General features: G+C 44.3%; 1 protein-coding gene across 3 annotated transcripts in view; it reads left to right on the top strand.

The window, feature by feature from the left end:
• The window catches only part of TMEM245 (transmembrane protein 245), a 71215-nt gene that overhangs the window by 286 nt on the left and 46141 nt on the right, over nt 1–24788 (top strand). For 2 of the 3 annotated variants that reach the window (XR_015060754.1, XM_085891197.1), the window contains exons 1-6: nt 1–345; nt 705–822; nt 12859–12957; nt 15045–15410; nt 17718–17887; nt 20223–20246. The exon at nt 1–345 is cut by the window's left edge and continues 286 nt beyond it. Coding sequence is in view for 2 of the 3 variants with exons in the window: in XM_085891197.1 (XP_085747323.1) it covers nt 1–345; nt 705–822; nt 12859–12957; nt 15045–15410; nt 17718–17887; nt 20223–20246 (1122 nt within the window). In the remaining variant the exon portion in view is untranslated. The remainder of the gene's footprint in view (nt 346–704; nt 823–12858; nt 12958–15044; nt 15411–17717; nt 17888–20222; nt 20247–24788) is intronic. The other variant, XM_085891198.1, reaches the window with a different exon arrangement.

Raw genomic sequence — 24788 nt, 5'->3', positions numbered from 1 at the left:
TTCAAGCGTGCCCTCACGTCGCTGGTGCGCACCTGGCTCTCAGGTGTGCGAGCGTCGGGCACGCCTCTCGCCCTCGCCGCCGTGGGCCTCCCCTTCACCTGCCTCAACCTCGGCGCCGATGCGCTGGCGACTCGTGTGGCTCGGCTCGCTGCCGTGCTCGGGGGTCCCACGGGGGTGCGGGGTCTGGCTCGGCGTGCCGCCTGCCTGTGCGCGTTGACCTTGGCTGCCGCTCCTGTGTTGTGGTTGCTGTGGTGGTTGAGCGGGAGTGAGCGCGCGGCGGCGGTTCTCGGCGCTGTTTGGACCACCTGGGACTCGGTGCTCGCGATCCTTCTCGTTCCGCTACTGGTGAGGGGTGGGGGAGCGGTCGCCTACTCAGGTAGAGTGGAAATGCAAACAACGTTAAAAAGGTAGACGAGAGATATACAGGGAATGCCTCTGATAATGTGGAAACATCGTGGGCGCGTGGTAGGGGTTCAGGGTCTCGACCTCTTGGACCCTCAGCCAAGATCTGCCACTGAGAAAAAGTTAGGGGGTGTGACAAATGTTACGCCATTTGCGTACGTAATAAGTAGATACTCTGTTGGGTTTTCGGAAAGTTTAAGCAAACTCTACTTGATGACCTTGAACTGTCATTGCAATGGTCATTTGAGTGTATGCACGTAATGGCAGGTCCTCTGATGCAGCCACCCCTGTTGGATGTGCAGGTTTGGAGCACCGTGTGCGGTTACCTCCTGGTGGTTGGATTGTGGTGGCAACCCCAAACGCAGCCCATTCTAAAGAAGCTCTCGTGCTTCATGTGGGCAATTCTGCTCTTACATCTTGGTAGGTCTTTTGTTTGTATATATATATGATGGTGGTGGACCTGGAGCTATGTAAAACCCTGGTAATTGATGCATGTTGACGGTAATGTAGTTGTATTAATGCTAGTAGTTTGCAGCTGGGTTTGGTACCAAGCCCACCTCTTCTGTTTATCATAATTGTTCAGCTGATGTGATTCCGTGATTTCTCGCATCTTCCAGGTGCTTGTTGAGAAGGTTTGACGCAACACGATGCCCGAGGGTTGTCATCTGCTGGGGACATGACGTTGGACTTTCACTTCCAGTAGAGACTGAGTGACCAAATAAAGTGACGTGAATGGGAGGCAACCGTAGATTCCTGAGCTTGTGGGACCTTCTCACTTATTAATGTCACCGCTTTGTTGTCAATGGATGGTGACGCGACGATACACTTCATGGTGCCTCAAAACACCACCGTTTCTCGACAATTACATATTTTTACCACTCTTCTCCACATGTCTGTCTCTTGGCATCGGTACAAAGAAGCAGAGGAGTGCTTTTAACCATAGTCATAAAATTGAGGTTGATTTTGATGTTCATAGTCGTGCCGTGCAGGTACTCGCATAATTTTGGGTTTTGCATGAGGAAATGTGTGTATGTATATATACATATATAATTATACAGTGCCAGTCAAAAGTTTGGACACACTTTTTTTTTTGGATACATTGTCGAGGCTCGTATGAGAGATAACACACAACGCGAGACAAGAGGGGCGGTAGAGGGAAAGACAAAACAGTGGGGGAACAGACATTAGGAGATCTGTGGAAGGGAGAGGGTTGTGGCGGGGAAGATGGGTATACAAGATGGACACAACAAGGAATTTGAAGAAGGTGGGTTTGGGGTGGATTAACGGGGGTAGAAAGGATCGTGGTTTAGGATGGGAGAAGATAAGAGGTTGTGGTGAACTGCTGTTTTGAAGGTCTGGAAGGAAGAATAGGATTGAACAGAGTGAAGGAGTTTATTCCAAAGGTGGTGGGAAAAAAAAGAGGAATGAAAGCGTGAAGGTGAGCAGTGATTCGTGATTTTGGTAGTTTTACCAGAAGGGGGTTGTTGGCGGACCTTGAGCACCCTGCGGAAATATGGGGAGGACATATCGCAAACAGAGAGGGAGGGGGCAAGACAGGAGCAGAGACGGTAGAAGACAGAAAGACCACCGAACTGCCTGCGGTGAGAGAGTGAGAGGCCCAAAGACTCAGCCTCATCGCGGGAGATACCAATGATCCTAAATGCCTTGGTCTTCACAGCGTGAATCTGAGAAAGGTGAGAGGCAGGAGCACCAGCCCAGAGGGGAGAGCAGTACTCCATCAGGCTGTACATGAAAGCTTTGTATGTGCTCAGGAGCTCAGGTGGGTCGAGGAAGGACTTTGCACGACGGAGGATTTTCAGTTGGCGACTGGCTTTGGAGGCCAGTTTGGAAATGTGGCTTTCCCATGAAAGATCATGGCAGATAGTGAGACCGAGAAGCTTGAATGAAAGGACTTCTTCAAGAGGATTGTTGAGAATGTAGATGGGGAGGTGGGGGTGAGGGGGTTCCAAATGGTCCTTTCAAAAAGCCACAGTGAGAGTGTGAGATTTGTCAGGATTGAAAGACATGTTCCACATGTTGGACCAGTTTGTGATTTTTCTCCAGCTCTGCAGTGAGCGAAGAAGCTGCTGCTTGCCGGTCTGAGGGACGACACATGGTACGGCAGAGGGTGGAATCATCAGCAAAGAGATAAAGAGGATTTTCCAGAGGGTCGGAGAGATGAAAACCAGAAAAACAACAGGGCCCAGAATGTTGCCTTGAGGAACTGCAGCCTGGACAGGAAGAGGGGATGAGAGAGCTCCATTTAGGGCCACACGTTGGCTGCGACAGGAAAAGAAGTCTGCGAGCCATGAGTGGAGATGTCCTTGGATGCCATAGTAAGAGAGTTTGGTGAGAAGGGCAGGGTGCCAGACCGTGTCAAAAGCACGTGATATGTCGAGGGATATGTTTCTGATTTCATGTCCGGCATTTTGTACCTCCAACAATTGTGGGGACAGCCGAAGCAGCATATCCAGGGTAGAGTGACCTGGTCTGAAACTAAATTTATGATCAGAAATCAAGCCATTGGAGAAGAGGAAGGATTTAATGTCTGAAGTGATGATGGATTCCATAAACTTGCTGATGATTGGGAGAAGGCTGGGTCTGTAGTTGCAGGGATATGTTTTTGCACCTTTTTATGCAGTGCGGTCATGTTTGCTGACTTCCAAGCAGATGGCAGATGATCTTGAGCAAATGAGAGGGTGAATAGAACAGAGAGAGGGTGAGCAAGAACAGAGGAACAGGTTTTTAGGACACGTGGGCTGATGCGGTGTGGACTGGTTGCAGAAACTAAGTCGAGGTTTGACAGCAAGCTCTCCACTTTCAGACGAAAAGGACACAGAGTCCAGGGACAGTTGGGTGCGACTGGGTAAGGTGGGTACAGAAAGTGATGGGTTTCGGACACAAGATTTTGATGCAAACACAGAGTTTAGGCATTCAGCCTTTTCACGTGCGGTGTCAGCAGTGTGGCCATTTGAGGTAAGTGAGGGGATGGAGGGGGAACATACACCAGAAACAGATTTGATTTGATGCCACCAGGATTTGGAGGTGGCAGAGAGGTTTGAGAGTTACACTTATTCATTCATCACTTATTCTTTCAAGAGAGATTTGAGATGCTTCTTCACTCAAGGGTTTTCCTTTATTCTTACAATTTTCTACACTGTAGAATAATTGTGAAGACATCAAAACTATGAAATAACACATGTGGAAATATGTAGTCACCAAAAATGTTAAACAAATCAAAATATATTTTATATTTTAGATTCTTCAAAGTAGCCTCCCTTTACCTTGAAGACAGCTTTGCACACTCTTGGTATTCTCTCAACCAGCTTCATGAGGTAGTCACCTGGAATGCTTTTCCATCAGTCTTGAAAGAGTTCCGACATATGCTGAGCACTTGTTGGCTGCCTTTCCTTCACTCTGCGGTCCAACCATCCCAAACCATCTCAATTGGGTTGAGGTCGGCTGATTGTGGAGGCTAGATCATCTGATGCAGCATCCATTACTCTCCTTCTTGGTCAAATAGTCCTTACATAGCCGGGAGGTGTGTTTTGGGTCATTGTCCTGTTGAAGAAACAATTGGTGGTCCCACTAAACGCAAACCGGATGGGATGGCGTATCACTGCAGAATGCTGTCGTAACCATGCTGGTTAAGTGTGCCTTGAATTCTAAATAAATCGCCGACAGTGTCACCAGCAAAGCACCCGCACACCATCACACCTCCTCCTCCATGCTTCACGGTGGGATCCACACATGCAGTGATCATCTGTTCACCTTCTCTGTGTCTTACAAAGACATGGCGGTTGGAACCAAAAATCTCATTTGGACTCAACAGACCAAAGGACAGATTTCCACCGATCTAATGTCCATTGCTCGTGTTTCTTGGCCCAAGCACATCTCTTATTATTATTGATCTTCTTCAGTCATGGTTTCTTTGCAGCAATTCGACCATGAAGGCCTGAATCACGCAGTCTCCTCTGAACAGTTGATGTTGAGATGTGTCTGTTACTTGAACTCTGTGAAGCATTTACTTGGGCTGCAATCTGAGGTGCAGTTAATTGGCGATTTCTGAGGCTGGTAACTCTAATTAACTTGTCCTCTGCAGTAGATGTAACTCTGGGTCTTCCTTTCCTGTGGCGGTCCTCATGAGAGCCAGTTTCATCATCGCGTTTGATCGTTTTTGTGCCAACACTTGAAGACACTTTCAGAGTTCTTGAAAGTTTCCAGATTGACTGACATTCATGTCTTAAAGTAATGATGAACTGTCGTTTCTCTTTGTTTAGTTGAGTTGTTCTTGCCATAATATGGACAGCTACAGTACAGACAAAATAATGGTCTTTTACCAAATAGGGCGATTAACTGGATACCAACCTTACCTTGTCACAACACAACTAATTGTCTCAAACGCATTAAGAAGGAAAAAAATTACACAAATTAACTTTTAACAAGGCACACCTGTTAATGGAAAAGCATTCCAGGTGACTTCCTCATGAAGCTGGTTGAGAGAATGTCAAGAGTGTGCAAAGCTGTGATCAAGGTGAAGGGTGGCTACTTTGAAGAATATAAAATATATTTTGATTTGTTTCGCACTTTTTTGGTTCCTACATAATTCTATATGTGTTATTTCATAGTTCTGATGTCTTCATTATAATTCTACAATGTAGAAAATAGTAAAAATATGAAAAACACTTGAATGAGTAGGTGTGTCAAAACTTTTGACTGGTACTGAAAAACAAAAAAAAAATTTGTTGCAGTGCTGGCAGTCCAGGTTAACCCCCCCCCCCCGACCAAAAATGTGGTGACGGGCGGTTAACACCGCCAGCTCGGATAGCATTGTGTTTTTTCCTTCTTAGGAGGCGGACACGTTGATCCTCGGAAATTATAATGTATACGGGAGGGGTGGGGCAGAGCGATGGAGGCATGTGGAAGTACAAAATGGAGGGGGAGGGGTTATACTCGAACCCCACGACAAATACACGGACACAGCAACTTAAAATAAACATGGGAATTTAATGACGATATAAATATTTACAGGGAACAATAATCAGAAAAAACAATGTCACCCTACCCTTGCCAAAAGGTGACCACGTGTGACTTCTTTAAGGTCACACTGAGGTGAACAGAGCTGCTATCCACCAGGAGCGACTCCTTGAGGAATATCTGCCTCCGAGAGATTCCGATGAGAATCGTTCTACAGAGTAACCATGAAAAATATGCGTTTGCCTCATAACGTCACCAAATGACGTCATAATGTCTCAAGCTTGACATATCTAGAAAGCACTCATCGAGGTGTTCAATTTGAGGTACTACACGATATGGTTCCTATAACTTGAAAATTTGACCTTGGGGTCAAATATGTTTGACCTTAGGCACTAACCATGAAGGTCAAGGCCAATCGCCACCAAAAATTAATCAGCTGAGCAACAGACCATGAACTATATTCCCATGAAGTTTGAAGACGATCCGATCAAAATTACTCAAAAAAATAAGGGTTTGGTCAACTCTCCTGATTTGCGACAGTGATCTTGACCTTCAAAATTTTGTGAACTGAAAGGGACCTCTATAGGCCTCTGATATGCGAAGTTACAAAAATTTCCAATGATAACTGTGCTCTGCAGAATTTTTTATAACAAACAAACAAACAAAAAAAAAAAACATACAAGCTGACTAACATATCTTGCAAAAACTTCGTTTTGGCAAGATAAATATAGTAATACGTGAAGGAAATTAATCCTAAAGTCTAAATCAAGGCGCCTCCACACACAGACTTAAATACAAACTAGGGGAAACAAAATCAAGGAAAATCCTTCCTTTATTCTGGCACTTAGCTTGTCCAGAGATGGTCTTTATGGAACTTGCAATCGAGGCCTTTGTCCTGCATGTGTGGACGTGCGCAAAATGGCACTGAGCTGTTCTCTCGCAGCGGGAATGTTCATCAGGAAATTCGTGAGCTGAATTCAACACATTGTTTAGCTTCTTCATCCATCGCACTTGCCGATTCACTCTTTGCAGAATGGCGCCGAACCCCTTTGGTAACGGACGAGGTTCCGAGGTCGGTCTCTCATGACCCAACGAAGAGCCAAAGGTCAGCGTCTTGCTCAGTATGCGAGCCAATTCGCCTCCGTGCGGATACGAGAATCGTGACATCATCTTCATGCGTCGAAGGAAAAACAGCGGTAAAGCCCTGTTCATACTGGCCATCTCCTAACTACGTTCTTTCTCGAATGCCTCACTCCGCACTCGTGCATTCCTTTCGATCTCTCCCTTGACATCACACCTAACCACCCGTTTCCTCCCGGGGCATGGCTTGCTCGAACCAAACCTGGGAAGGCGGAACCTCCGCCCACTCCGCACGTTTGGCAAGCTTTTATTGTCGTTGTTTTAAAAGTGCAAGTCCATCTTTGCTGGTTTGTAATTCAAAAACAAAGGGAAAAGTCATAGGGGGGCAATTACATACTGGGGGAATTTATCCTTAATCCCGATCTAATTGACACCGCACCACCCCTGTGTGATAACATGTAACACTTGAGCTCACAGTCTCCCGACTTAATTACATTGAGATGTCTCCTGCACGTCCATGGACCAAACAACTCTATTCAATTCTAACTTTCCTATTAAATTCCTCCATCTACCCCCACAACCGTAACACAATATATACACACATGTCTCTCTGTCTCTCTGTCTCTCTGTCTCTGTCTCTCTCTTTTCCTTATGCATCGCCACACCTTTTAAGTTGCAAATTCCAAACTCAGGATGCAAATACAACTTTGTGTGTGTGTGTTTGGGGGGTGGGGTGGGGATAACATAGGCTGTGGTCGTGGCCTGACGCAGGGGTGTGGGGGAGTGGGGAGTGGTGTAAATTCTCAATGTAAATGTGTGCCACGTAGTGCCTGGTGGTGGTGGTGGCAGAGGGTATTACAATTTCGTTAACTTACCTGGGCAACGTTGAAGTTAAAGCACTCTTTGTATAGGTAAATGGCTCCTTCCCTTCCCCCAACCCCCCACCCCCCCCCAAAAAAAAACAAAAAACAAAATGGAGAGGTCTGTCAAAGCCAGTCGTCATGTGTGAGACATTTCTAATGGGAAGGGATATCAGGACGAATAGGGGGGGGGGCAAAGAGGAGGGGGAGGGGGAGCGGGATGTGAGGACGGGGAAGGAGTGGAAGGAAGGGGTGAAAGCACTCTATGCATGGGTAAGTTTGTTATCCCTTCCTTCTTCTTGCCAAAAAATTTTGGCAAACACAACGACTTATTGGCCCATCAATGAAGCGAAGGGTAGGCTCTGCTCGTTCTTTTATAAAGTTAATCTCGACGTGATTTGCCATGTAATAGGAAGTTAATTTAAATAATGAAGCAAATTAACCCTTCTTCATTTCTGGCCTTGCATACATCGTATGTTGATAATATTTAAGGTCGGAGGCAGCCTTTTTCAAAAATTGACTTTAGGATACTAGAAGCACCCGCTCCCTACGGGAGCCGTCAAGGGGGTCATATTATATTTATGCCTATTTTACTCCAAGGGGTCCCAGGATAACACACCCAAAAAATGGTTGCGATCGGTTCAGCCATTTTTGCGGTACCTGGGAACAGACAGACAGACAGACAGACAGACAGACAGACAGACAGACAGACAGACAGACAGACAGACAGACAGACGGACAGACGGTGAATTATAGTAAGAAGATATGGGTGGCACTTTCCATCTACTGTATATGCAGTGTTTTGTTATCCATCCAATACTGAGGCCATTAAGAGTAAAGCACAAAGTGTGGACACTTGCATTACTCGTTTATAACACTGGGTAGTGCAGGTGGATGACCTCATCCCTGAGCAGTTATTCATGTGCCAGATCTATTCTTACTGAGTAATCCAATAGCTATAGTTCTCCTGAGATTGGTTTGGCTTCCAGAAGCTCCGAATCTAAATCCTTAATGCTGCTGCGTTCAATTGGATTTGAACCCACAATGTCTCGGATGTCAGAGGTTTCTTTGCCATAGGCCATTGTGTCCACGTGATTTTCTTGGAAATGCCTGGTCTGAATAAACAAACCATACCTTTTAATTTGTTTATTTGATTTCAAAGATGAAGCCCCTCTTGCAAGTCCAAAAATAGCTCCATGAAAGTATTGGATTGCCATCAAATCCATGGGGATAGAGAGAGCAGCGTATTTCCTCTCTGGTTTCGATTTGAAGAAAACAACTTGTCTTAATTTTACCATTTGCTCTTTTGATTCGTTGCCTTTGAATGATTAGCATCGACCGTTTCCCTACTATATCGATTTGTTGTTATTGAACACTGGCTATTGGTGAACTTGTGACATAAAGTTTAAATAGCAAGTGTGTATGGTAGAAGAATATTTCATCCTGCTTAATGTACCACTCATGTATGCTTCAGCCCCTTTGTCAGATAGGCTCTCCACTTTGATAGTAGTCTGTAATCCATCCATTCTTTCATTGGCACCATACTCTGTGCAGAGCGTTGGTGCTGCGACTGCTGCCAAGCAGTCTCCTGGGCTACTGGGCACAATCCTGGACGGGTCGCCACTCTTACACAGGATACCAGCAAGCTGGCACTCATTTTGCCGACCTCGGAAGGATGACAGGCAGAGTCAACCCTACCGGCTATTGATTCAACAGCCGAGTAAGGTTTGAACTCAGGATCATAGGATCCCAAGACCACCACTCTGGAGTCTGTAATGTAGTGCTTGATAACCTTAAACAGCGGTACTCAACCATGCTCGAGTGGCTTTTGATAAAGTATCGATCCTTCACGCGTGCCAACTTACAAGCCTTGAAAGCAGGAAGATCTCGCAGAATGTACGAAACCTTGAAGGTGAGACGTGCTCTTTGCAGAACCCCTATTATGCATTGTTCCTAAAAATGCAAAACTACAATATAAAATATAGCATTTCTGTATTTACAGGGTGTACATCTGAAACTCTTGGAAAAAATAAAAAAACATGGCTGGGCCAATCTCCATAAAATACACACTGGATAACGAGGGCAAATCATGGTAAAACTTCCCGTCAAACAATAATGCAGAATACTGGACCAGTGGAGGAAAGGACACTTCGAGCAGGTTGAGATGAGCATTTAACAGAGGTTTATTTATAAAAGGAGAGCGAGGAAAAAAGCACGTGGCACAGTGAAGACGGAGGTTTTATTTGCAGGGGTACCTGAACAGCAGGGACATACAATATTCGTGTGGTGTGGCAAAAGACATACAGTGGGTCATGCGATGGCAAAAGGACAAAGAGCAGACTTACACCGAACCTATCTTGATGATACAGACTTACTTATGCTAACATTACAGGACTCATCAGGTCACACCATGGAAGAATTAGAGAGGAAGAAAGATGAGAGTAGTTTTTGAGGGGTTATCGTCCTCTGGTCTTCACAACGCAGACTGATGAGCCCGTGCTGTCCTTCGCGAAGGGAGGGGTAATGGGGAGTAATACTGTTAGTCCTTACTGCCTGGATTGGACGTGCTCACTCCAGTGCTCCTCTCCAGCTCTTTCTGCCATTATTCTCAGTCTCTCTCTCTCTCTCTCCCCCTCCATTCCAAGGCAGATCGAAGACCGCAGGTTAGTGCCTCTGATTAACGGTTCCGTTAACGCCAATATTTAAGAACAACCCTTCTTCTCGAACAACCCCCTTTTATGATCCCCCTCTTCTCATATGAGTCTTGGGAGGGTTGGAGTCCGGCGGGGGTCGGAGGTGATGCCTCACCTCTTCCAGGTTTGGTTGATGGGAGCAAAGGTCAGGCGCAGCCCAATTTGGTCCTGGTGTGGCACGCACATTGGCCCAGATGAGCCTCCATGTGACATCACCTTCTCCGGGAGCTTGTTGGTCTGAAAATACTATCATTCACTCTCAGGACGTGGCACAGCTGTGAGCTCCTGACTTAACATGGGGCTGACGTTTATCGACCCCGTTCATGGCACAAATGCTTGGGAAAGGTGCAGATGGCATAGTGGACAACCGGACGGTCGTTGCTGACAGGAGAGTACAGTGGGGGAGGTTGGCGCAGGTTTCCCGGGCAGGACGACGCGGTTCGATCGTCAAGCTCTAAAAGACCATCTCTGAACGAAGCTAAGTGCCAGAATAGAGAGAGTGATTTTTCTTTTGTTTTATCGCTTCCCCTTGCCCGCTTTTGTAACTGTGTGTAGAGGCGCCTCGACTTTAGGCTGTAAATTTCCTCACGTTTCATCACCTCATGCTTTGATTTATTTACATTATTACGCTTTGATTTATTCCTCTTATGAACACTTGATTTATGTTCATTAAACCCCTATTTATGAAGATTGCTTGTGTATATCTGTCCAGGTCAGTCTTAACTGGCATGGGCATGACAGTATTTACCTGCTGGACTTTCCTACTGATATTTCAATCTTTCCTTCTGGGGGCTGCAGGACGTGTTTGTACGTGCATGTTCTTATAAAAAGCACAGAGCTGAGTTTAGCAAGTTTGTGGATCACAAACGAAACCTTTTCTGTTTGATCTTGAATTGATGAAGTGTTACTTGAACAAATTGTTGCTTTGCTGTACCTTTTCATTGTACAATGGATAATCCCAATCACCTTAACCTAATCACACACACACACACACACACACACACACACACACACACACACACACACACACACACACACACACACACACACACACACACACACATTATTGGATCAAAGGCAAATCTTACTGGAAACCCTCCAAGAAAGGATAATTAAATTGTTGGTGTGTAAGAGCTCATTCATGTATTTGCTGAATAGGATTCTGATGTCCCATACTCTGTTACAGAGTGTTGGTGCTGCTGCAGCCGTTTATTGGCAAGTGTAATACTGGGTGGTTTGCAATTGCCTACCCAGCAGTCGTTTGCCAGGAATTTATAGCTTAGTCGGGATTCGAACGCAGGCTAGACAACATAGAGGCGAGTACGGGCACCTTTAGGCCATCCTGACAGCCCATTAATGTATTGCATATTTAGAAATTATAAGTATACTAGCTGAAGTACCCGGTACCTGAAGTACCCGTCTCCTGAAGAACAAAAAGATTTGCGATTTTACTTGTGAGCTCCAACTACGTCAAAATTTACATCAAAATTATAACCCTTCTTGAAGTAAGAATTGGGAGACGTGTATTATAAAACGGCATACCTCTGAATGCCTCTGTCGCTGTTGATGTGCGCGTGCAGTTCGAGAATTCAAATTTGTTCGCTTTCGCAGTGGCATAATGTTTCGGGTTTCAAAGCTGTTATAACAGGAGGAGAATGTGTATGTTTAAAAAGTCAACGAATACGAACATTTTGTATTTCAAAAAACCCTAGCGTTTTTAATCATGAAGCCTTTTGTTACGATTAATACGCCGGCGCACGATTCGATAATAACATCACGTTAAACCACCCTCCAGGAATTTTTATGGAAAGCCACTTCATGCATCCTGGACCTGAATGTTAGGTCTATATGTGTGTAAAGTTTCATCAAGATCGGTTCACTGGTCTTGGAGCTTATTGGTTACAAACAAACAAACAGACAGAAGGACTGCCATTTATGTAGTAGATGTGGAAAAATGATGGACCCAGACTGGGAATCGAACCCAGGTCCTCTGGTGAACCGTACCAGTGCTCTGACATTTGGGCTATCTGGGTGACCCACTGGCTGAGCACACAATTCTTCCACACATAGAGATGCCGTACTCTTTCGCACGCTGCTTCTGGGGCACTCACTGCCAACCATCGGAGCAGCGAGGGCCTGTCCACGAGAGGGTCTTGGCCCGTAATTTTTCCACATATACTTATAATGTTTGCTTCCTGTTCATTTATAATTGTGTTACTATTCCCCCTGTGGTGATTAATAGCAGACATGGAATTGTCGTCCCCCCCCCACCCCACATGGGTTGAAGACCCTCTCGTGGACAGACATGGCTCATGACAGAACATCAGTACTATTCACCCGAGGACCTGGGTTCGATTCCCGGTCTGGGCCGGTAATTTCCCACACATACTTATAATGTTCGTTTTCTGTTCATTTATATTTATAAATAATTGTCCCCCGTCACTCCGACAAGTTCGTAGACTGGGGACATTAAAATGAGCTCCAGTCCGACCTACCGATCATCTGTCTGTGTACTTTTGTGCACGTGATATTTTATAAACCGTTGGACATTTGGCTTTCATATTAAAATTATCTATTCCTCATCACTTTATCTCATCCTGATTAGATCACGGCTGTAATTTGGTGAATTGTGTTGCTGCCACGGCAACCATCTCAGTAACCTTGCTTGTGTATGTGATATTTCAAAAACCGTTCAAGATTTTAGCTTTCATATTACACAGATCTATTCCTCATATTACCCAAAAGGTGGTGGGGGGCCTAGTGTCAGCTCCTTTTTTTTTTTTTTTAAGCTGCAGGAATTGCAGGTTATGTGTTAAACCTAAAACCTGTCCATGTTTCTTTTGCAGTATCGCTGACTGGATCTTGGCGTGCGGGACTTGGACTTGTCGTTCTCGTGCTGCTTGCAGTGGGGGCCCTTCACGAATGGCATCGATCTGCTATGCGAGGCGAGTCCAGGACGCATACATTGCACTTGGAGGGATTGGGCGGCATGTGCCTCTGATATCGGTGCACATGGCAAGTTAAGATGTTGAAATGTGAGAAAGCAGATTTATAAAGATCCCAAATGTTTTCTCATTGCAAAATACAGGAATAGTTTGGTAAATTAAGGGATTCGTGTACTCCTTAATGCTCTACGTTTCTGAAATGCAATTAAATGAGGAAGTGGATCGAGATCAGATCTAATGTTTTTCCACATTTATGACTGATTTAATCGCCGAGGTAGTCACTAGGTCAAGAAGCTGATATTTGTTCATTATGACAATATGGCGAGGGGCTATGATCAAACAACCACTTCAGCTTGAACACGGCTCGTCTTCTAAACCTTTAATGTGCAATCATCATCGTTGCTCTGAATGCTTTTTTTCCATCAACTCGTAGTAGGGAACAATTTCTGATTGAGAGTTGTATCAGACAGAGGGATACAACAATGACACAATTACATTCTTATGAGGTTTGGGTCGTCTAGTTTTGTATTACAATTGGAGCATTGGGCTCATCATGTGACCCCTTCCCCCCCCCCCCCCCCCAGGTTCAAATCCCATATACAGTATCCATTTGTTCATGGTTTCCTTGTGTATTTGTCCTGCATTCGATGAGCTTCTATGAGCCCTATGTGTCGATAAAAGGGTAGTAAGGCTGTCAGGATGGCCTAAAGGTATGCACATTTACCTCAAAGCTGTCTAGCGAGGGTTTGAATCCTAACCTAGCTATAAACTATTGTCCCGGTGTTTCGCAGGCAGAGTGATTCATCAATGTGTTTGCCATCACTCGGATGGACATTAAACAGGTGTCCCATCTGCCGGCATTAGTTGGTAGACGTTAAAGATCCCACAGTGTCCTTCGCAAAGAGAAGGCGAGCGATCGCCGGCCACATGAACAAATCACAAATTCCTTCCCTAACCTACAGAGGGCACTGCATCAGCGGCACAGCCATGACCTCAGCCAATGATGCTAACTGGCAACCTTGTGCTGCATTTGAAAGAAGGATAGGGTGTTATATCTGCGATAATAAATAGCTTGTGTGGCTGTAGCTGTGTCAGCAATATTCACTCGTCGATTGGTCATGGCACTGACCAATCGGGAGTCCCTGATTTCCTTTTACTCGATTAGTATTGGCACTGACCAATTAGGTGTGCCCATTTTTTTCCTTCACTCGTCGATTAGTAGCAGCAGCGAGATGATTGCAAAATTTATGATTATGGTGCGGCATCTTTATCCCACACTTCCTTCACCTCGTCACTCATCCTGGTGATTACTATATTGATCACTGTGTAATCCTTGACAATTTTACATTTCTTTGACTCTCCGGACACAAAGCAGCCATTGGTGTTTGATGTACCGATACAGTACTCCCTCTCCGGAGGGCAGTGGTGCCCGCTCGTGTCGTAAAAGATACATCAGGTGACTGAATACCCTGTGCACCCTTTTACTATGTACACTACCCTATGTCATTGTGAGTCATGGTATTTAACCAAATACCTTATGTACCTTTTACGAAGTATACATGCTACCCTGTATCAATGTGAGTGATATTTGACCAAATTATTCATTCATATACAGCACAAGGCTGTGGGGTAGCATCATTAGCTGAGGGTGTGGTTGTGCCACTGCTGGTTAGGATAGGAAGTTGGAATTTGGCCATTTTGCAGGCGATAGCTCGTTGACTCTTCGTGAAGGACACTTTGGGGTCTTTAACATCCACCAACGAATGCTGGCAGATGGAATACCCATTTAACGTCCATTCGAAGGACAGCACACACACTGATGAATCATCCTGCTTGTGAATCACCGGGATGACAGTATGTAATAGCTGAGTCGGGATTCAAACCCAGGCTAGACAGCTTGTAGGTGAATATGCATACCTCTCGGCCATCTTGTCAGCCCTAATTTATTAAATACCCCATGTACATTTCACCTTGTATATCGGTTTCACGATATCAATGTAAGTGGTATGTTACCAATTACCCAATGCACCTTTGATTATGTTTTCTCCCCTATATCATTGGACTGTGTTCCTGCTTGTGGTTTGTAGATAAGACTGAAAGAGCAATAACCACCTCTGAAGAAAGTGCCAAACAACCAGGAACCTATTCCACAACTACTGGCACAAGTGTCTCAACCAACACTCCTGAGTCCCAAGATCTCAAAGCCGCTGCAGATGTTTCCCAAATGCTCCCAAAGGTATCATTTGCATCCGTTGTGAAACCACCGATGGAGTCACTGCCAAAAGATTCGAACAAATCACTGCCTCCTCACCCGCCAATCTCGTTGAACGGGAAAAGCAGGAAGCGGCACAACAGCAGTGATGTCTACTTTGTAGCTCTTCTCTGGGCTACTGGCGTTGTAATTGTCTGGCAACACCTCTGGATTATACAACTTCTTCCGATCCCTGTGGCCTGTATGTAAAACATTCATTGTTATCTCCTGTAGTATGCTGTTCTCTTTTGATGTGCTTGGGCCACCAGGCGGTGGGGTAAACACCCAAGCAGGTTGACCCGTGCATGCCGTGACATGCGGGTTGCACGGATGACCAATTTAACGCAACCAATTGAGATTCTGGTCTTAAGGCAGGCACACGGTCTGAAGAAATAAAGGATTTATTACTAACGCGACGCCAAATATGGAGAATCCCAACACGTAAACAAACAATAACTACAACGACATTTGGTGGAGTGCAGTCTCGCCTTACGCACTCAATCTGAACAAAAATACCACCGTTAACTGAACACGCTGCTATTTTCGCCCATCTACCCATATCATCCAATGCACCCCCTATTATGTCACATGCATTGCCATTATTAATAGCTTTATTGATTGATGATTAGGATATTTAATAACTACTTTTGTGCACCTTAAGGCTAAATTGGGTCAATGAAGATGAATATGAAAAAAATTCAAAATACATTCCCCATGGCTAGTCAATAATTGATCTGTATGCAGTTTCACATCAATCTGTTAAGCAGTTCTGGAGAATAATTCTTTTTTTTTAACGTTTTTCTTTTCAATCCAATATGTCCACCAGATCACGTGACCGATGCCGTAATAAATTGAATTCTTCACTCGCATCAGGCCGTAGATGAGATGTATGAAGTTTCAGATTTTTCAGTGAACCAATTATGGCTAAAATACCACTTCATGAATGACATTATCACCCCATACAACCAAGGGGAATTGAAGACGTATTCCAAGTTTAAAGTTTTTTTTCGTTGAGCAGTTTTGGAGATGTCAAAAAATGTTCTTTTAATCCAAAATGGCTGCCAGACCATGTGATCTATGCAGTCAGACCTATCAACAAAGTATTCTACATGAGGTGTCCCTCCTACGTTTAAAGTTTCACTTCGATCGGACAAGCGGTTGTAGAGAAAACTAGAATGGCACTTGGTAGAGCGCATACCTCCACCAGTCTGATTAGTTTATGTTTTGTATCCCACTGATAGGCCGGATCTGGATTCTGACCTGAACTAAAATTTAATTGGCTTGTCGTACACCTAGCCAACTCATCCACCAAATTTCATCCGAATCCGTCCATAACTTTTTCAGATATCGTGCTTCATGTTGTTTAGCCCGATCACTCACTTAATGGTGCAAGAATCGCTTAAAAAGGTCTCGGATCCGGATCCAGATTTGGATTTTCACTAAAATCGAATCAATTCTTCCTTGTTGCATAACCAAATTGCCCACCAAGTTTCGTCCCAATCCGTCCACAATTTTTTGTGATATTTTGTTCGCAAACAGACAGACGGGTGAAAACAAAACCTCCATCCACCTTCGGTGGCCAAGGTAAAAATATTTAAAGCGAAAATGTGTAGATGTACACACACAGACAGACAGGGGCGTTACAATAGTCTCGCTACCCCTTCGGGGGTAAGGCTGATTAAGCACGATACATAGCCAGACAGAGATTGATCTCATTTTCTCAGCATCTCGTACACAATTCTCATCCACTCAAAACCGGTCTGGGATTTATAAGGATATAGCCCCATAGGGTGGTGGAGTGGTGCAAAATGGTAATGAGGATGTCTCTGCAGGTGAGAGCATATGTGCTGGGATGAGCAGTCATGAGGTTGACATCATCTTATCCTTAAAGTCCAATAACTTATGACGTCCCTCGGCCTCGGCCTTGCCTGGCTTTTATAGTTTTTTTGGCACGATCCTCTTCCCTCGGGATCATGCCAGCTCACCCCTTCATGGCTGCAATCCGCTCTGCTCAACGTGACCGCCGGGAGCCACTCTTGCCAATCCTGAAGCCTCATTATGCATCTGACCCAAAAAATGAAGGATATTATCAAAAAATCTATTATAAAGTAGTAGGTATTACTATTAATTGTCCAGGTCTTCAAAACAACTGCTCACCACCATTTCAGAGCATCTCCAATCCAAATCCATGATCTTTTCTATCCTCATTAATTTTAACCCCTAAGCTGCCCTCCTTCCAAATTTCCAGTTTTCCCTTCCTGAAAGTTTCCTTCTGTATCCATCTAGTCCACCTCATGCATTCTTTCTTGCCCCCCCCCTCCCATGCCTCCCCACACCCATTGCTTGTCCAAATCTCCCTCTATCTTGTCCTTCAACCGTACTGTGGGTGCCTCTCCTCCCCTCCCCCCTCTCTACTGTTCCTTTTGTTGTGTTGTGTCATAATCCATATACAGTATTTTTTTTTCAGTTTATGGTTGTCATATGTAATAATCACGTGCTCTGATTACAGTCTGGATGCTGAAAAAGCTCGTGGTCTCGTGTGGTACATGGGAGTTTGTGCGTGGGGCTTTCGGCAAGGCTTGTACCCACATGGAAAAGGCCACAAATGAGCGTCGTGATGCCCTCTTTCCCACTCCTGTTCGTGGCTGCACACACTTGCTGCTCACTGTCGATCGCAAGGTAACCGTCACACGAGCAACATGTCGATGCAGTTCCCATTGAGCAACGTTTCTGAGCAACATGGTTTTTATTTATACCCAAAGTAATTCCTCTTATCGGAAGATCATTCAAAAAGTTTGTGGAATTAAGAATTCATTGGAATCCCAGAGCCACAGATGTATTGTCATTATAAACACCAGTGTGTGGCCGTAATTGCGTTGCCGTACGTGCAAAAAAAAAAAAACTTTCAAACCGCGTGCCAGAAACAACAACCACACAGGCCATTCCTTCGCTCTCGTAAACGACGACTGGATTGGGGCATTGTGTTTATCTATAAATGCGCATAAGAAATCGAGAAATTATTAGAATACAGTAAGTCATCACTATCCGGAAGTGGTGCGTGCCCGTACGGAATGTTCATATGCATTCCACGAATTATCGCTTGCATTGAAGTAACAACTGCTGTGATACACACAGAGTTAATTAAAATCAAGTTTACCTCCCTGTCTTTGCTAGCCATGACATTCGCTGCCATTGATCATTGCCACTCCTACACCACAGTAACTAAGGCGCCCTTTCCCCATCGGCCACGCCTACGCAGCAACGTGTCCTGTCATTGGTTTGGTAAATAAATGGCCACAACTTGGAAACACTTGGGAAACAGCTGAAACAGATGAAGAAGAACGATATCAAACCTTGAAAAGGCACATACTCAGGTCCCCAGCGTCAATTGTGACGTCATATCAAACGAAGAAGAATAATTGTGACGTCAATTGTGATGTCATAGCACTGTGTCCTGTCATTGGTTGATAACTAAATGGCCATAACTTGGGAACCGCTTGTCCGATTTAATATGAAACCTTGAAAAGGCACATCCTCAGGTCCCTGGCAAGTTTCAATTAGATCAGACCAGTGGTTATCGAGAATCAGCGGACACACACACACACACACACACACACACACACACACACACACACACACACACACACACACACACACATTGCTGGAATTGTAGATAGATGTGTGTATGACTGTTCATTACCATTAGTTTTTATGATTCTGACATTGCTTCGTAGTTTAATCCGGAAGTTTGTTGCAACATGCAATTATGGATTTCACAAAAATTGACCACTGAGGTGTCAACATTTTCATGCAAACATGCCAACTCCCAAAATTATCCACCCATTCATATTGGTCGTGAGTCGAGTGAAGATCACCACAGGTCTGGACGGCCAGCCAGCAGATCCAGCTGACCCACAAACTGTCACCCAGGTTGAGGTATGAATCGTGGATGATCGCTGCATTCATTGGTAGAAATTTCCACAGAACATTGGAGTTTCTCAAGGCAGCATTTTCACCATTATGGATCCATAAACACATGGGCATGTCTGTTAATTCAATGAGTCCACTAAGGCCTAAACCATAGCATTCACTATGGATTACCATTGCTGGCATCACGTCACTACTTTCTCAAACAGTTCAATGTAGGTTTAACTGATTTATCGATTATCTGGTACCTGGTGATGAAAGATGGCTTCGCCACTGAGATTCTTAGACAATATTGAATCCATGAATTGGATACAAAGGATTAACCCATCTAATAAACTTCATACCTGACCCTTGGATGACCAGATCATGACCTCAGTGATTTATGCCAATGGAATCCTCCTGATTGATTATGGTCATTGTGCAACTGCATGCAATCACAAGGACATGTTAAGCCAGCTTTGTGCAAAAGTTGACTGAACATAATGGACAAACACCGGGGGATGCGTCGACCGAAGGGTGTTTCTTCACAACAATGGACTGTACCTGTGCACAAATCCCATGGTAAGCAGACTGTCATGCGTGATTGTGGTTTGGATAAGGTAGATCACGTGCCCCGCCTTGCACCCAACAATAACTTAGCCTGGACCTGGACCGCAGCGATCATTGCTTCGACCCATTGACGTCCCACTTGTGCAGCTACCGATTCATCGTCGCCATTCCACCCCCTCCTGCCGTTTTGCTTCACCTCTCCTTCTCTCTTTGTAAATGTTATCCTCTCCCCATCCCCTCGTGTTCATGTAATAAATATATTGCCCCTGGTGAGATGCACAAGGTGTTTGAACAGCATTTCCAGTGTAACCTGTTTAAGCATTTATCCAAGCTTCTGGAAGATACCAAATTTTTTTTATAACTCTTCCCACCACCAGCATTCAAGTTTGTTTCCTGTCACGAACTAGACTTGTCCACATTTTGTGCAGACATCTCTTCTTGGTAAAGAGTCATTTCAATCTCTGCAGGCACAGCTGATTTACCTGTCCCTTTTTTTTTTAATATGTCTCTGTCACCCCTCCTTGCTTTCATAATCAAGGTGTGGCGTTGGTCAAACCAGCAGGTAAAGCTTGAACCATAGTAACGAAAGTATCTCTCTAAACTAACCTCTTTCCCTTGTAATACCTACTCCTATTGGTTCCGACTGAAAATATTTCTTGCATTTTGTCACCATTTGTATGATGTATCATTGTTATAACTTGATCAAATTCCTTTGAACTCTTTGAAAATGCTGGTTGTTGAAACCTCCTTTGTGTTGAACTTGCATCGTGGCACTTTGTGCATGCAGTGTGCTGTGATCCTTAGTTGGTGCTAAACACCATAATCTCTGTCTATTTAAGTGATCCTTGTTCGGGTGAAACTGCATGTTCCAACGTTTAAATACTATATTTGAATCTATTAAAAATTCCTTTTCTTGGACGTACATCAACATGCCTTTCTGCATGGAGTGTATTGATGATTCTGTGTTTTGTATGCATGTTCTTTATCAAGGTATACAATACTATACAACCGTGGGGAGCAGTATGTTGAAGGCATTTTGGAAATTGAAATGTCAAAATGGTGGAGCCCAACCAGCTCCTGTCTAATGTCTTCAGCTACTATTTTACCCACAAACCTTTGTTATTGAAATAATTTCGACTTGAGGCTAATAGGAGATGCTAATGGTATCAAAGATAGATGACATGGCCAGAAAGTATGTGGACACCCCTTGTAATGAGTGGATTCGGCTATTTCAGCCAAAACCATTGCTGACAGGTGCATAAAATCAAGCACACAGCCATGCAATCTCTATAGACAAACATGGGCAGTAGAATGGGCCATACTGAAGAGCTCAGTGACTTTCAATGTGGCACCGTCATCGGAAGCCACCTTTTCAACAAGCCAGTTCATCAAATTTCTGCCCTGCTAGAGCTGCCCCCGGTCAACTGTAAGTGCTGTTATTGTGAAGTGGAAACGTCTTGGAGCAACAACAGCTCAGCTGCGAAGTGGTAGGCCACACAAGCTCAGAACGGGACCGCCAAGCGCTGAAGCACGTAGTGCGGAAAAATCGTCTGTCGTCGGTTGCAACACTCACTACCGAGTTCCAAACTGACTGGAAGCAACGTCAGCACAAGCACTGTTCATGGAGAGCTTCATATCATGGGTTTCCATGGCCGAGCAGCCGCACACAAGCCTAAGATCACTGTGTGCAATACCAAGCGTCAGCTGGAGTGGTGTCAAGCTCACCGCCATTGGACTCTGGAGCAGTGGAAACATGTTCTCTGAAGTGATGAATCACGCTTCACCATCTGGCAGTCCAACGGACCAATCTGGGTTTGGCGGATGCCAGGAGAACGCTACCTGCCCGAATGCATAGTGCCAACTGTACAGTTTCAAAGTTTGGTGGTGGAGGAATAATGTTCTGGGGCTGTTTTTCATTGTTCAGGCTTGGCCCCTTTATTCCAGTGAAGGGAAATATTAACGCCACAGTATACAATGACATTCTAGATGATTCTGTGCTTCCAACTTTGTGGCAACAGTTTGAGGAAGGCCCTTTCCTGTTTCAGCATAACAATGCTCCTGTGCACAAAGCGAGGTCCATACAGAAATGGTTTGTCAAGATCAGTGTGGAAGAACTTGACTGGCCTGCACAGAGTCCTGACCTCAACCCCATCGAACACCTTTGGGATGAATTGGAATGCTGACTGTGAGCCAGACCTAATCACCCCACATTAGTGCCTGACCTCACTAATGCCCTTGTGGCTGAATGGAAGCAAATCCCTGCAGCAATGTTCCAACATCTTGTGGAAAGCCTTCCCAGAAGAGTGGAGGCTGTTGTAGCAGCAAAGAGGGGACCAACTCCATATTAATGCCCATGATTTTGGAATGAGATGTTGGACGAGCAGGTGTCCACATACTTTTGGCCATGTCGTGTAACTGATAGTTTGGAAAAAGAGAAAAAGTTCGTAATCCAAGTAAACGTTTCCTTGCTGTTTTATCTTGTTACATCCTTATCTATGAAGAACGCTGAGATTTGCACCAACTGCACTTTTCAGCTTATGACTTGGTGGATTGAATGTTCCTGATCCCATCAGATCTCAGAAGTTAAGCATAATCATGCCTACCCAGAATTGAATGGAAGACCTCCAGGGAAGCTCAGTTTAAGCTAAGGTCCAGCAGCATATGCTGGTTGGTAGCATGCTCATGCATTTATTCCATTATTGATTTAGATGCTCGGCAGACTGAATCCCACTTCCTTCCAGGGTCTGCCAAGGGGTCCCAGGGACCCTTTGCGGGCTTGGTGGATGGAATCCCAACTGCTTTCAGGGTCCACAAAGGAGTGGACTCTATGTTTTGCAGAAGGGATACTACCTGCTTCTGAGGTCCCTGAGAATGTCCCAGGTGTAATTAAACCTACTACAGTGATGTTCACTATTGTTTTAGAGGGGGGCCGCTTTTGTCGATAAGACATCAGTGTGAGAGCCGCCACACTTCCTGCAGGGCTCCATAATGGCTGCTATTTGGCCCTGCCTCCATGTACTCTTCTTTGTTGTGGTTAACTGGGTTGCAAGCACAATTGTTTGTACACTACCATCTACTGATGTTATGTTACTTTTATGCTTTGTGCTGGAACACTCATTTGAAACCATTGGATCAAATTGATAGCATATATGGCGGATTATGATAGAGTGTTTTCACATTTGTGTATTATTGGCCGCACGTCAGTGACCGCAACTTAACTCTTAAAAATGTGAGTAGTTACATAGAAGTTAAATATTGTTCGATTTTAAAAGTAAATAGGTTGTGGACATAGCACATTCATGATGGCTCAAATGGCCACCTTCTATGGCAAAGCTAAGTCTCCTTATGGATGGACAAAAGAACAGGCTCTTTGTATGTTGATTAATTCTATTCATTATTTATAGTGCTCTTTTAAAAGTCAAACTTGCAGCAGCAGTTCTAAGAGGCCATTTACATAGTGCACATGCAACTTGGCAGGAGGTGGAGGGGGACGGTTAATTGAGGGGAAAAAAACCATTGACACCTGCAAAAATGCTGGCAGGATATATTTATCTAGAATATTTTGTGCAGTTATGGTCACCACAATTCAGGAAGGACATCGCTGCCGTAGAGAGGGTTCAGCACAGGGCTGCTAGATTGATTCCGGGCCAAGCTCGATTCAGCTATGAGGATCGGCTGAAGGAGACAGGACTTTATACACGAGAAAGGAGGCGGTTACGAGGAGATATGATAGAGATGTTTAAGATTATGAAAGGTATAGATAAAATAAGTGCAGATGAATTATTCAACAGAGTAGACAGTGATAGGACCAGGTGCCACAGCTTCAGAGTAAAGAGGAGAGTTAAGATGGTAGCAAGGCAGAGGACTTTTACTCAGAGAGTAGTTAATGCATAGAATAGCCTCCCTGGAAAGGTCGTGGCAGCAGAAAACGTAGAAAAGTTTAAATTAGAATGAGATAGTTCCTGGAAGTTATGGAGATAGAGGGGTATGGGAATGTTGATAGGACTTTTCGGTAGTTTGAGCATTTATGGGTGATTGTGTACAGAGTGCTGTTGATGGGGGTCTTGTCAAGAGGGGGGGGGTTGTGTGGTTGGTGTTGTGTGTGTTTTAACCAAGCCCATGCCCCCTCCCCTGAGGGTAATAAAAAGAAAAAGAAAAAAAGTATATATATATTATAAACTACAAAAAAACTACAACAAAAATTAAAAGAAAAAAATGAAAACAAATAAAAACAAGTGGTGCCAGGCACAACAAATCCTGCCCATTTAAGGCATAAAGTTATTTTGGGGATCAAATTTAAATTAGATATATCCTGAACCTGAATGTTGATTATAAGGAATATTTTAGTCTTAGTTTGAAGTCAATTAAACCATTTTTGACGAAGTTATGAGCGAAAAAGATTTTGACCTTTTCGTGACCTGACCTTGACCTTTGACCTAATTGGACCCAAAAGTTAATGGGGTCGTCCGAGGTTCATTACCCACCTGTGGATACAATTTGAGAGTGTTTGAGCCAGCCGTTTTCCAGTAAAGTTGTATTTTCGTAACCATGTTTTAGTTTTAATGGAAAATTTGTAATTTTGGCTGATGACCATGACCCCCTCAAAACTTCGGACCCTACCGATCTTCACAAATATGCATTTTTCACTATAGGAATGGGTAGGATTATCAGTGACAAATAGAATAAGGTTCACTATAAGCTTAGTTTGAAGGAAATCAGATCATTTTTGACGAAGTTATGAGCGAAAAACGATTTTGATCTTTTTGTGACCTTGACCTTGACCTTTGATCCAATTGGACCCAAAAGTTAATGGGGTCGTCCAAGGTTCATTGCCCACCTGTGGATTAAATTTGATAGTGTTTGCTAAAGCCGTTTTGTCGTAAAGTTGCTAACAGACAGACAGACAAACAAGCAGACAAACAAACCGGACGATTACAATATCCCGCTTTCTCTCTCCGGGAGGGGGCGGGATAAAAATTATTTCATTATTTAAAAACTTTTTTTTGCATTTTCTTCCTTGGATCTTGTGTAGATGGGTTGGTGTGGTGTTCACGCAGGCATGATGGGTTGAATGGCCTCCACCTGTGTTGGATTTCCTTGTTAG

The sequence above is a fragment of the Eptatretus burgeri genome, chromosome 8 (genome assembly GCF_056783735.1).
Source record: "Eptatretus burgeri isolate ZD-2024b chromosome 8, Ebu_testis_v1, whole genome shotgun sequence".
NCBI classification, from domain to species: domain Eukaryota; kingdom Metazoa; phylum Chordata; class Myxini; order Myxiniformes; family Myxinidae; genus Eptatretus; species Eptatretus burgeri.
The sequence above is the reverse complement of the archived record's forward strand: the minus strand, read 5'-3'. Positions and strand labels throughout refer to the sequence as shown.